Below are 15000 nucleotides of genomic sequence, written 5' to 3' on the forward strand. Positions count from 1 at the left end.
AGAGAGGGAGAGGAGAGGAGAAAGAGGAGTATGAATGAGAGAGAGAGAGGAGAGAGAGAGAGGAGAAAGAGGAGATGAATGAGAGAGAGAGAGAGAGAGAGAGAGAGAGAGGAGAGAGAGAGAGAGAGAGAGAGAGAGAGAGAGAGAGAGAGAGAGAGAGAGAGAGGGAGAGAGAGAGAGAGGAGAAAGAGGAGAATGAATGAGAGAGAGAGGGAGAGAGAGAGAGAGAGAGAGAGAGAGAGAGAGTGAGAGAGGAGAAAGAGGAGTATGAATGAGGTGAGAGTGAGAGAATTGGGGTGAGAGTGAGAGAGGAGAGTGAGAGGTTTGGGATGAGAGAAGGTTGAGAGTGTTTTTGTGTGAGATGGGCATAGCGAGTCATCTTATAAAAGATAAAAGCAGGAGAAGAAAGAGGGGCCAAGGATCATGAATACATACATTTTTCCCATATCACCCCTCCCTTTTCTCTTCTTTTACCCCCTCTCCTCCTCTCCTCCTCTCCTCCTTTCCTTCTTCTTCCCTCTCCTCGTCTCCTTCTTCTTCCCTCTCCTCCTCTCCCTCCTCTACCCTCTCCTCCTCTCCCCCTCTCCACCTCTCCTTCTTCTTCCCTCTCCTCCTCTTCTCCTCTCCTTCTTCTTCCCTCTCCTCCTCTCCTCCTCTCCTCCTCTCCTTCTTATTCCCTCTCCTCCTCTCCTTCCTGTTCCCTATCCTCCTCTCCTCCTCTCCTCCTCTCCTCCTCTCCTTCCTCTTCCCTTTCCTCCTCTCCTTCCTCTTCCTTCTCATCCTCTCCTTCCTCTTCCCTCTCCTCCTCTACTCCTCTCCTCCTCTCCCCCTCTCCCTCTCCCTCCTCTTCCCTCTACCCATCTCCTCCTCTCCTCTTCTCCTCCTATCCCCCTCTCCTCCTCTCCCTGTTCTCCTCCCTTCTCCAGCAAGGGCACTCGTCAGTGAAGATTGTACCCATTTTCACTGCTGTCCCTTTCATTTAGCCTCTTACGTTTGACATGCAACCCCTTCAAACCCCCCAAATGGTGTCATTTGGGACACAAACCATATTATATTAATGCTCATGAATACTATCTAAATCCTCATGAATATTACCTAAAGGCTCATGAATACCAGACCACAGGTTCCATGCCTATAAAGATGATGAATATTACTGTGGAAGTGATAGGGATCGAGTCGACCAAATACACCATTTGCTCCTTGATTCATCCCTTTCTTTCTCTACCTCTCCCTTCTCAAGTCACATCATTGAAGTAAGATTTGTAGACATGAAAAGACACTTCTCACTTCTTCTCTTCCCCTCCCGTCTTTGTTCCACTCCTTCTCTCACTCTCACCTCTTCATCTTTCAACTCTTCCATCTTTAATAATCCCCATCTCTTTCTCTATCTCTCTCTCGCTCTCTCTCTCTCTCCAGGTGACCCTGCGGCGGAGGAGTGGTCTCAGTGGAGTGTGTGTTCGTTAACATGTGGTCAGGGTTGGCAGGTGAGGACACGCTCGTGTGTGTCCTCTCCCTACGGCACCCTGTGTAGTGGCGCCCTGAGAGAGACACGTATGTGTAACAATACCGCCACCTGCCCCGGAGACCCAGCACTGAGCTCAGGTAGGCATGACATGAACACACAAACTTGTGTGTGCACACACACGTGCACACACACACACACTCGCACACGCTGCAAAGACCACAGGTACTGTACACTACCTAACACAAACATTTCATAGCCACTGTATGATCACAGCTGTAAACTTCACTGAGACTGCATGAGACTGCACAGCCGGTACACATATTCACCCTACTATAGCTAGTTCCCCCACTGTGGAACCTGGCCTTGACTGTCTGTACACTAATTATATTCTGCAGTTCATGGGATGTGTGTGCTGTGTTTGGCGTGTGTGTGTGTGTGTGTGTGTGTGTGTGTGTGTGTGTGTGTGTGTGTGTGTGTGTGTGTGTGTGTGTGTGTGTGTGTGTGTGTGTGTGTGTGTGTGTGTGGCACACACGATGCGACAGTTTTTGCTGATGCTCTTCTGGAGAGAGAATACAGAGGAAAAAGCAACAACATTTCCCTTCCCTGTCAGTGCATATGCAAATCTTGTTCTTATGCAAATGTTAGAATGTGATTTGTATGGCTAAGTGGCTTATTTTCCATCCAGCGCCAATATGAATCCCCTCAGCTGATCCTTTGATGAGAGATTGGTTGCTGTGTTGCGTTTTGTTAATTATTTTATTATTTCATTTTTTATTTCATTTTTTCCAGCCCTTCTCTCAGATGTGATTTTCTTCCCCCCGTGGCTTCGGGGGTTTGCGGTGGATTGGGTAAGGCGGGCGGGCAGGCGTGAAGCGGGTGGATGAGAAGGAACGCTAATCAATGTGGATGGTGACCATGGGGGATGTTAGGGGCGACTGGCGCGGCACAGTGTTTCCATTGACTGTTTCCTGTGATGCGTCGGGGATGCAGGGAGAGACTCCACGCTTTATATGGTTTATTAATCTATTTACCTCTCTAATTCACAGTGTGGATGTACACACACCGACCGGGAGTGGTTCCGACAGGTTCCAAAAACACACACACACACACACACACACACACACACACACACCAACCTATTTCCACTGCCTGCGAACACCGAATATGCATTCATGATTTGAATGTGCACACACACACACACACACACACACACACACACACACACACACACACACACACACACACACACACACACACACACACACACACACACACACACACACACACACACACACACACACACATGCGGTCCATGGAGACACACACACACACATACACACACACACATGCGGTCCATGGAGACACACACTCACACACACGCACACACACACTCACACACCATATTTCTTACTCATCAGTGCTACATGATCTCTCCATATGTGACGTTAATGGAAGGCAATGAATTATTAATGTGTAGGTCAATGTAATTCACTAGAAACATGTTCACATAGCAACAAGGGACAGTTGCTCTACATGCATCCTTTCAGTCACACACAGCTACATTAGATCATAAATGGTCACACACACACACACACACACACACACACACACACACACACACACACACACACACACACACACACACACACACACACACACACACAGAGAGAGAGAGAGAGAGATTAACACCTTCACACACATAGTGTAGTATTTGAATCGTTGTTGAATAATGTAGTCCCCCGGCTTTCACTGTAAACAATTCATCATGTTATTCATGTCATTCTCCATGTGCCTCCCCTGATTTAGTTGACAAACACACACACACACGGAAAGAGAGAGACACACACACACACAGAAAGAGAGAGAGAGACACACACACACACCCAGAAGGAAAAAAACACACAAGCACACAGAAAGAGAGAGACACACACACACAGAGAAAGAGAGAGAGACACACACAGAAAGAGAGAGACACACACACAGAGAAAGAGAGAGACACACATAGAAAGAGAGAGAGACACACACAGAAAGAGAGAGAGAGACACACACAGAAAGAAACACACACACACACACACACACACACACACACACACACACACAGAGAAAGAGAGAGAGACACACACAGAAAGAGAGAGACACACACACACACACACACACACACCCAGAAGGAAAAAAAACACACAAGCACACAGAAAGAGAGAGACACACACACAGAGAAAGAGAGAGAGACACACACAGAAAGAGAGAGACACACACACACAGAGAAAGAGAGACACACACACATAGAAAGAGAGATACACACACACACATAGAAAGAGAGAGAGACACACACACACACATACACACACAGAGAGAGAGAGACACACCCATAGAAAGAGAGAGACACACACACATAGAAAGAGAGAGACACACACATATAGAAAGAGAGAGAGAGACACACACACAGAAAGAAACACACACACACACACAGAGAAAGAGAGAGAGACACACACAGAAAGAGAGACACACACACACAGAAAGAGAGACACACACACATATAGAAAGAGAGAGAGAGACACACAGAAAGAGACACACACACACACACATGCACACATACACATCCAATAATGCATTACTTGAAATAGAGCTGATTACACCATATCAAAATGCAACCCAATACTTTTTTCTACCAAAAGATACACTATATATACAAAAGTATGTAGACACTCCTTCAAATATATTCAACTATTTCAGCCACACCCGTTGCTGATTTGATTTGACAGGTGTATAAAATCGAGCACACAGTCATGCAATCTCCATAGACAAACATTGGCAGTGCTGAAGAGCTCAGTGACTTCAACGTAGCAAGCCAGTTCCTCAAATTTCTGAACTTCTAGAGCTGACCTGGTCAACTGTAAGTGCTGTTATTGTAGGGTGGAAACATCTAGGAGCGGCTCGGACGTGAAGTGGTAGGACCACCAAGTGCTGATGCGTGTAGAGCGTAAAAATCATATGTCCTCAGTTACAACACTCACTACCGAGTTCCAAACTGCCTCTGGAAACAATGTCAGCACAATAACTGTTCGTCCTAAGCCGAAGATCACCATGCGTAATGGCAAGCGATGGCTGGAGTAGTGTAAAGCTCTCAGTCATTGGACTCTGGAGCAGTGAAAACACGTTCTCTGGAGTGATGAATCATGCTTCACCATCTGGCAGTCCGACGGACGAATCTAGGTTTGGCAGGTGCCAGGAGACCGCTACCTGCCCAAATGTGATCAATGTTCCAGGCTTATGGGGTAGATCGGGCAAGGCGCCTTAGTTCCAGTGAAGGGAAATCTTAATGCTTCAGCATACAATGAAATTCTGTGTTTCCAACTTTGTGGCAACAGATTGGGGAAGGTCCGTTCTTGTTTCAGCATGACAATGTCCCTGTGCACAAAGCAACTTCCATACAGAAATGGTTTGTCAAGATCGGTGTTGAAGAACTTGACTGGCCTGCACAGAGCCTTGATCTCAACCCCATCAAACAGCTTTGGGATGAATTGGAACTTGGACTGTGAGCCAGGCCTCACCGATGTTCTTCTGGCTGAATGGAAGCAAGTCCCTGGAGCATTGTTCCAACAACTATGGGAAAGCCTTCCCAGAAGAGTGGAGGCTGTTATAGGTAGCAAAGGGGGGACCAACTCCATATTAATGGCCATGATTTTGGAATGAGATGTTCAACGATCAGGTGTCTACATACTTTTTTCATGTAGTGTATATAATTGTATAAAGGAGTAGAGGGAACGACCGTGTACAGTATTGACAGTGTGGTCAGTATACTAATCTTTGAGCTAGGGACGTGATCGTTCGAGAGAAAGGGAACTTATGTTTGCCTGTGTTTCTTTGTGTGTGTGTGTGTGTGTGTGTGTGTGTGTGTGTGTGTGTGTGTGTGTGTGTGTGTGTGTGTGTGTGTGTGTGTGTGTGTGTGTGTGTGTGTGTGTGTGTGTGTGTGTGTGTGTGTGTGTGTGTGTGTGTGTGTCTGCGCGTGGTTGTGTGCATGTGTGTGGGACTGTGTGAAGTGCCGCCTGGTGTCTCAAGTTGTCCAAGTTGCCAGTGATCGTCATCATGGCGGTGTCTGTCTGCATGTGTGTGTTGTTCTTTTGTAAACATATTTCTCCATATTCCCTGGGCGCTCTGCATTGTTTGTTTAATTTCTCTGATATGACCTTTGGCCTTTCTCTTTCTCGTAGCCTTGGTTGAGTGCTCTCTGGGCTCATTTGCAAATGGGTAAAAAGGCTCTGGTATATTGTGCCAGACAAACACACCAGGCTATAGGTGTGTGTCACAGGAGGTTGGTGGCACCTTAATTGGGGAGGATGGGCTCGTGGTAATGGCTGAAGTGGAATAAGTGGAAAGGTATCAACAACATCAAACATATGGTTTCCATGTGTTTGATGCCATTTAATTTGCTCCGTTCCAGACATTATTATGAGCTGGCCTCCCCTGAGAAGCCTCGTGTGTGTGTTCACTCCTGATGCTTTTTACTGTGTGTCTCAAACTCCTGCTCCCTTCCTGCACTACTGTTTCCACACAGTGTCTGTGGGTATGTGGTAGTAAGTAAAACACTACATGGGGATTGTCACTGGATACTGTGTCACTTATTCACTCATTCCTTGTCTTGCAAGATGATCAATGTTCCAGGCTAATGGGATAGATTCTCCCTCTGACCAGTAGGTGGTGGTACACCCCAGTGTTTTAACCCTCACTATACCCCAGTGTTTTAACCCTCACTATACCCCAGTGTTTTAACCCTCACTATACCCCAGTGTTTTAACCCTCACTATACCCCAGTGTTTTAACCCTCACTATACCCCAGTGTTTTAACCCTCACTATACGCCAGTGTTTTAAAGCTAGCTCCACCCCAGTGTTTTAATCCTCACTACACCCCAGTGTTTTAACCCTCACTACACCCCAGTGTTTTAACCCTCACTATACCCCAGTGTTTTAACCCTCACTATACCCCAGTGTTTTAAAGCTAGCTCCACCCCAGTGTTTTAATCCTCACTACACCCCAGTGTTTTAACCCTCACTACACCCCAGTGTTTTAACCCTCACTATACCCCAGTGTTTTAACCCTCACTATACCCCAGTGTTTTAACCCTCACTATACCCCAGTGTTTTAACCCTCACTATACCCCAGTGTTTTAACCCTCACTATACCCCAGTGTTTTAACCCTCACTATACCCCAGTGTTTTAACCCTCACTATACCCCAGTGTTTTAAACCTCACTATACCCCATCCCAGTGTTTTAACCCTCACTATACCCCAGTGTTTTAACCCTCACTACCCCAGTGTTTTAACCTCACTATACCCCAGTGTTTTAACCCTCACTACTACACCCCAGTGTTTTAACCTCACTATACCCCAGTGTTTTAACCCTCACTATACCCCAGTGTTTTAACCCTCACTATACCCCAGTGTTTTAACCCTCACTATACCCCAGTGTTTTAAAGCTACTCCACCCCAGTGTTTTAACCCTCACTACACCCCAGTGTTTTAACCCTCACTACACCCCAGTGTTTTAACCCTCACTATACCCCAGTGTTTTAACCCTCACTATACCCCAGTGTTTTAAACTCACTCCATCCCAGTGTTTTAACCCTCACTACACCCCAGTGTTTTAACCCTCACTACACCCCAGTGTTTTAACCCTCACTATACCCCAGTGTTTTAACCCTCACTATACCCCAGTGTTTTAACCCTCACTATACCCCAGTGTTTTAACCCTCACTACACCCCAGTGTTTTAACCCTCACTACACCCCAGTGTTTTAACCCTCACTACACCCCAGTGTTTTAACCCTCACTATACCCCAGTGTTTTAAACCTCACTACATCCCAGTGTTTTAACCCTCACTACACCCCAGTGTTTTAACCCTCACTACACCCCAGTGTTTTAACCCTCACTTACAACCCAGTGTTTTAAACCTCACTACATCCCAGTGTTTTAACCCTCACTACACCCCAGTGTTTTAACCCTCATTACACCCCAGTGTTTTAAACCTCACTACATCCCAGTGTTTTAACCCTCATTACACCCCAGTGTTTTAACCCTCACTACACCCCAGTGTTTTAACCCTCATTACACCCCAGTGTTTTAACCCTCACTACATCCCAGTGTTTTAACCCTCATTACACCCCAGTGTTTTAACCCTCATTACACCCCAGTGTTTTAAACCTCACTACATCCCAGTGTTTTAACCCTCATTACACCCCAGTGTTTTAACCCTCACTACACCCCAGTGTTACATTTTTGAAATAATACAATGACTAAACTGCAGACTGTCAGCTTTTCATTATCCATATGGGGTAATTGTTTAGAAATTACAACACTTTTTGTACATAGTCCACCCATTTTAGGGGACCAAAGGTATTTAGACAAATTCACTTATATGTGTATTAAGGTAGTAAAATTTAGGTATTTTGCTTTACCCATTTGCAGTTTGTTTTGGTTGTGTTTCACATTATTTAGTACCCAGTGTTGGTTAATGAATACTCAGGGAGAAAAAGGTACACCCCAGGTGTTTTAACCCTCAGAATGCACCCAGTGTTTTAACAGGTAGGCCATCACTACAATGGTCCCAGGTGTTTTAAAACCCAGGCGAATCAGAACTTACACCCCAGTGTTTTAACCCTCATTACACCCAGTGTTTTAACTAAAAGGAGCTTTGAGACCAGGTCAGTAACACCCCAGTGTTTTAACAAAATGAAAGACAGGGCTACCAGTTAAAGAACACAAAGAAACAGAACACAAGGTGACTAAAAAATAAGTACAGAACCTGTACAAATGGTAAATAATGTAATAATATCCATGTATTGTGTCATTTAAAAAATATGTTTTATTTATAGAATATATAGAATATTTTTGTAATATATAACCATTTTAGGGGACTTCTAATTAATGTATTTAACATGCAAATAATCCTGAATGATGTGTAATTGAGGTAGTAAAATATTACCCCAAGACATTTTGCTTTACCCATTTGCTTTTGTTTTCACATTTTGGTTGTCCCTGTTTGAGCATTTCTTTAAGTAATCCATCCACTGAAATGAATCAAGAAGTGATTAAACAGCATGATCATTACACAGGTGCACAATAAAAGGCCACTCTAAAACGTGTTTTTTCACACAACACAGTGCTACAGTCTCAATTTTTGAAGGACCATGCATCATGGACTGCAGGAATGCGCCAGAGCTATTGTGATTTCATTTCACCTTTATCTGCAGAATGCAGGAATCGTGGTCAGAGGCAGGCAATGGTCATACACAGGTAGACAATGGTCATACACAGGTAGGCAATGGTCATACACAGGTAGGCAATGGTCATACACAGGTAGGCAAACAGCCAGTGGGAAAATGCGAATGGCACTGACACACTGGACTGAATGCTATATCACAAATGAGCCCGGAAACTGGCTTGTGTGCGAGCGGTTTGCAAAATTGTGAACAGAGTGCCCATGGTGGCAAAATGGGCACAAACACAATTGCATTTTATCTGCAGTTTGATTGCACAGAGATGATGAGACCAGGTGAGTAATAACATTCCATTCATCCGGCCATCATTCATGTTTCAAATAATAACTGAACAAAAATGAATAACAGGGCTATAACGTTTCTCTAACCCCAGTGAATACAAAGAAACAGAACACAAGGTTGACTAAGAAAATAAGTACAGAACCTTACAAATGGTAAATAATGTAATAATATTAATCATGTATTGTGTCATTTAAAAAATATGTTTTATTTATAGAATATATAGAATATTGATGTAATATATAACATATAGAATGTTTCTAAAAACTTCTACATTAATGTGAATTCTAACATGCTTAAAGGATAATCCTGAATGAATTGTGAATAATGTGAGAAGTTACAGAGTCATAAATATCATACCCCCAAGACATGCTAAGCTTCGTCCATTATAATAACAGAGGAGGTTAGCATTTTGGGGGGATATTTCACATATTTGCTTACATCCCTGTTAGTGAGCATTTCTCCTTTGCCAAGATAATCCATCCACTGACAGGTGTGGCATATCAAGAAGATGATTAAACAGCATGATCATTACACAGGTGCACAATAAAAGGCCACTCTAAAACGTGTTTTTTCACACAACACAGTGCTACAGTCTCAATTTTTGAAGGACCATGCATTTGGCATGCTGACTGCAGGAATGTCCACCAGAGCTATTGTTATAACCATATGATTTAACATGTTCACACCCCGTGTTAACACAACCCTCTTTATCAGTAAACCACTTTACAAGTGATATAACACTTTTAGACCCCGTGTTATAACCCTCTTTGGCAGTGTTATAACCCTCCTTACACCCCAGTGATATAACCCTTTTACACTCCGTGTTATAACCCTCTTTACTCCAGAGATAAGCCACCCAGACAGCTGATGAAACAGTGGGTTTGCACAGTGTTATAACCAAATCATTTCTGACCCCAGTATATAACACTCTTTAGACCCCAGCTCATCTGCGTGCACTCTTTACACTCCAGTGTTATAACCTCACCCAGGGTCTTGACACCCTGACTGCATAACCCTTCTTTACACTCCAGTGTTATAACCCTCTTTACACCCCAGTGATATAACACTCTTTACACCCCGTGTTATAACCCTTTACACCCCGTGTTATAACCCTCTTTACACTCCAGTGTTATAACCCTGCTCCATGGCCACCCCGTGACACACTGGAAAGTGTGCTCTTCACCCCAGTGATATAAATCCACACCCCGGTTTCAATTGTATGGCATTGTGATGTGCACGGTTTGCTGAACCCTTTCAACATTTATGAACAGAGTGATATAACCCATGGTGGCGGTGGGGTTATGGAATGGGCACAAACACAATTTATAACATTTTTACGTTGGCAGTTTGATTGCACAGAGATACCCTGTTCACACCCCGTGATAACCTCTTTACACCCCATGATATCATTCCATTCATAACCCTCTTTACACCGCCATCATTCATGTTTCAGCATGATAATACACTGCCCCATGTCACAAGGAGATGTACACAATTCATGTTTTATAACCCTCTTTACACCCCGTGGTATAACCTTCTCTACACCCCAGTGATATAACCCTCTTTACACCCCGTGTTATAACCCTCTTTACACTCCGTGTTATAACCCTCTTTACACCCCATGTTATAACCTTCTCTACACCCCAGTGATATAACCCTCTTTACACTCCAGTGTTATAACCCTCTTTACACTCCGTGTTATAACCCTCTTTACACCCTGTGTTATAACCTTCTCTACACCCCAGTGATATAACCCTCTTTACACCCCGTGTTATAACCCTCTTTACACCCCGTGTTATAACCCTCTTTACACCCCAGTGATATAACCCTCTTACACCCCGTGTTATAGCACTCTTTACACCCCAGTGATATAACCCTCTTTACACCCGTGTTATAACCCTCTTTACACCCCAGTGATATAACACTCTTTACACCCCAGTGATATAACCCTCTTTACACCCCGTGTTATAACCCTCTTTACACTCCAGTGTTATAACCCTCTCTACACCCCAGTGATATAACCCTCTCTACACCCTGGTGTTATAGTGTGTGTGTGTGTGTGTGTGTGTGTGTGTGTGTGTGTGTGTGTGTGTGTGTGTGTGTGTGTGTGTGTGTGTGTGTGTGTGTGTGTGTGTGTGTGTGTGTGTGTGTGTGTGTGCGTGTTTGTGTGTTTGTGTGTGTGCATGTGCATTTCCAGGTGTCTGGCTCCAGTGCATTCAGAAAGTATTCTTACCATTGAATTATTTCACATTTTCTTCTGTTACAGCCTGAATTCAAAATGATTTAAATTAATGAAAAAGTCACCCATCATCACACAATACCCCATAATGACAAAATGAAAACATGTTTTTGCACATTTATTGAAATAAATTAAATACAACCCTGAGTGAAAACATGTTAGAATCACCTTTGGCAGCAATTAAAGCTGTGAGTCTTTCTGGGTAAGTCTCTAAGAGCTTTCCACACCTGGATTGTACAATATTTGCATGTTATTATTTCAAGAATTCTTCAAGCTCTGTTAATTTGATTGTTGATCATTGCTAGACAGCCATTTTCAAGTCTTGCCATAGATTGTCAATACAAATCCAAACTGTAACAAGGCAACTCAGGAACATTCAATGTAATCTTGGAACGCAACTCTAGTGTAGATTTGACCTTGTGTTTTAGGTTATTGTCCTGCTGAAAGGTGAATTTGTCTCCCAGTGTCTGTTGGAAAGCAGACTGAACCAGGTTTTTTACCTATATTCTGTTTATTTTTATACTGAAAGTCTCCTGATGTAAAGAATGCCCATAACAAGAGGCAGCCACCGCCAGGCATGAAAAACTGAAGACTGTTACTCAGTGATGTGTTGGACTAAACGTACATTAAACTCTGTAACTATTTTAAAGTCACCATTGGCCTCATGGTGAAATCCCTGAGAGGTTTCCTTCCTCTCCAACAACTGAGTTAGGAAGGACGCCTGTATCTTTGTCGTGACTGGGAGTAGTATTGATACACCATTCAAAGTGTAATGAATAACTTCATTACTTAAAGGAATTAAAGGGATATTCAATGTCTGCTTTAAAAAATAAAAAATAAATACATCTATCCATCTACCAATACATGTAGGTACCCTTCTCTAAGAGGCATTAGAAAACCTCCCTGGTCTATGTGGTTAAATCTGTGTTTGAAATTCACTGCTCAACTGAGGGACCTTACAGATAATTGCATGTGTGAGGTACAGAGATGAGGTAGTCATTCAGAAATCATGTTAAACACTATTATTACAGGAAGAGTGAGCATGCAACTTATTATGTGACTTGTTAAGCACATTTTCAGTCCTGAACTTTTTATTTTATATCCAGGCAAGTCAGTTAAAAACAAATTCTTATTTACAATTATTTACAAAACATATTTCCACTTTGACATGGTGTGATATTGTGTTTAGGCCAGTGACATGAAATCTAAATGTAATTATTTTTAAAATCAAGCTGTAACACAACAAAATATGGAAAAAGGGGTGTAAATACTTTCTGAAGGCTCTGTATCTCACTGTGTTTTTTAGCACCTACCCATTTACCCAACAATGACATCCATCCTCTACAGATGTTTGGTGATCTATCAGTCTGACAGATCTTGGATGCCCCTTTCTGTCTGTTCAGTTTATAATGCACCAGTCTTATCGCTCTCCTTCATTTCTCTGCCTCTGTCTTTCTCTCTCTTTCCTGTCTCTTTCCTGTCATCCTTACCTCCAATACCCTCTATTCTACCTACACTCTTAGAAAAAAAGGTGCTATCTAGAACCTAAAATGGTTATTCGACTTTCCCCATAGGAGACCCCTTTGAAGAAACCTTTTGGTTCCAGGTGGAACCCTTTTTGGTTTCATGTGAAACCCTTTCAGTACTCATAACTAAAACAAAAACAATTTAGACCATAAGAGTCCATATTAACGAAGGAAATTGAAGGACTAACAGAACAGATAGAATACAATAAAAACTGTACCATAAAGGCACAGAATAAGTTATAGGAAACACAAAAATAAATGGAGGAACATATTTTAGAAAAATCCAGTGTAATATATTATAAAATAAAGCAAAATTCTGTTATAATCTTCAACATAGAAATGCGACCAAAAATTATTTACCGAAACTAGTTACAAATTAAGTAGTCCCCAAACTATATTTTGATAGAGAAAGTAAAGGACTTTAAGCATATGTTTTCGTTTCAGTCTCCTCCATCTCCACTAACCAAAGCTAATTGTATGGATGTTTTTCCTATTAATAATGTAAAATTAACATCTGTACAGAATGACTCATGTGAAGGCCAGATTACAGAGGAGGAACTTCTCAGTGCAATTAAAGCCTTTAAGTTCGGGAAAACGCCAGGGCTGGATGGCGTACGAGTGGATGTATACCAAACCTTTTTTGATAGACTCAGAGGACTGTTATTAGCATGTTTTAACAACTCCTATATAAATGGTCAATTATCGGACACTCAACAAGAATGTCTGATTTCATTATTACTGAAACAGGATCCAAATGGTAAATATAAAGTCCATGTAAAAAAATGGAGGTGTTGTGATGCAAAATGCTACCATGGAAAATAAAACTTTTCTATTTGTGGAAAAATCCCCTAGATTAACTCTTTAGTCATATCACAATTTAACTATTTACTTGTGGTTTTGTTTACATCTAGCGACCTGTTTTTTAAGTTATTTGAAAATATTTAATCAATTTTATTTGGAATGCAAGCCAGACAAAATGAAAAGGGCCTATTTATATAATGAATATGAATGAGGGCAGAAATTCTTAAATATTAAAGCATTAGAACTCTCACTATCGGCTTCAGTCATACAAAAGTTATACTTAAATCTGAAATGGTTCTCTAGCAAATTAGTAAGAATGTCTCACGCGATGTTCAATAATGGCCTTTTTTCCTTTATTCAGAATCATCTCTAAAATATAGTTATTTTTTAAACAAGCCATAGAAAGTTGGTTCCAATTTCAGTTAAGTTCACCAGAAAAGACAGAACAAATAATACAACAAATATTGAGATTAAACTCAAATTGATAAAAAAATTATGTATTTTTCATTAACATTTTATAAAGGTATAATCTTTGTAAATTATATCATAAATGGGACTGGTGGAGTTATGTCACACATGCAGTTAACACAAATAGAGTCATTAGATAATTTATTTTGGTACTGTCCATATTTAGCAAATTTTTGGTCACAGGTCCAGGAATGGCTAAAGAATTGCAATATTTACCTGGAGCTAACGCTGCAGTTAGCAGCACTGGGTTATTGGAAAAGTCATATTCAATTGATAAATAATATTATAATAATTTTAGAAAAAAAATGTATCTTTAATTTACAATCTGTAGAACTATGAGAATAGAAAGGTTCAGAACTTTTGTGAAGCATCACAGCACAGTTGAAAAATATATGGCAAATAGAAATCCAGGTGGAGGTTAGAGGAAGGACAGGACTAAAAGCTAACAAAATATAACTTGTGTGAAATAGATTGTCTGTAAAATGTATATAGTGTGTATAAACTGAAGGTAGATGCCTAACTGTTATTGTTTATCAGTTTACTCCAATTGGAGGAGGGGTGGTGGGGTTTGCAGGGAATAATGAAGGAACATATATTTAAAAATATATATATATACAGTGGGGAGAACAAGTATTTGATACACTGCCGATTTTGCAGGTTTTCCTATTTACAAAGCATCTAGAGGTCTGTAATTGTTATTATAGGTACACTTCAACTGTGAGAGATGGAATCTCGGCAGGGTAGCCTAGTGGTTAGAGCATTGGACTAGTTAACCGAAAGGTTGCAAGTTCAAATCCCTGAGCTGACAAGGTACAAAATCTGTCGTTCTGCCCCTGAACAGGCAGTTAACCCACTGTTCCTAGGCCGTCATTGAAAATAAGAATTTGTTCTTAACTGACTTGCCTAGTAAAATAAAGGTAAAATAAAAAATTTAAAAAAATAA

General features: G+C 41.7%; 1 protein-coding gene across 9 annotated transcripts in view; it reads left to right on the forward strand.

The window, feature by feature from the left end:
* Positions 1 to 15000, forward strand: part of adgrb2 (adhesion G protein-coupled receptor B2) — a 551118-nt gene that overhangs the window by 279925 nt on the left and 256193 nt on the right. For all 9 annotated transcript variants that reach the window (XM_052472482.1, XM_052472488.1, XM_052472490.1 and 6 more), the window contains exon 4: positions 1417 to 1602. In XM_052472482.1, the coding sequence (XP_052328442.1) occupies positions 1417 to 1602 (186 nt within the window). The remainder of the gene's footprint in view (positions 1 to 1416; positions 1603 to 15000) is intronic.

This window comes from Oncorhynchus keta, chromosome 20 (assembly GCF_023373465.1).
Source record: "Oncorhynchus keta strain PuntledgeMale-10-30-2019 chromosome 20, Oket_V2, whole genome shotgun sequence".
NCBI lineage: Eukaryota > Metazoa > Chordata > Actinopteri > Salmoniformes > Salmonidae > Oncorhynchus > Oncorhynchus keta.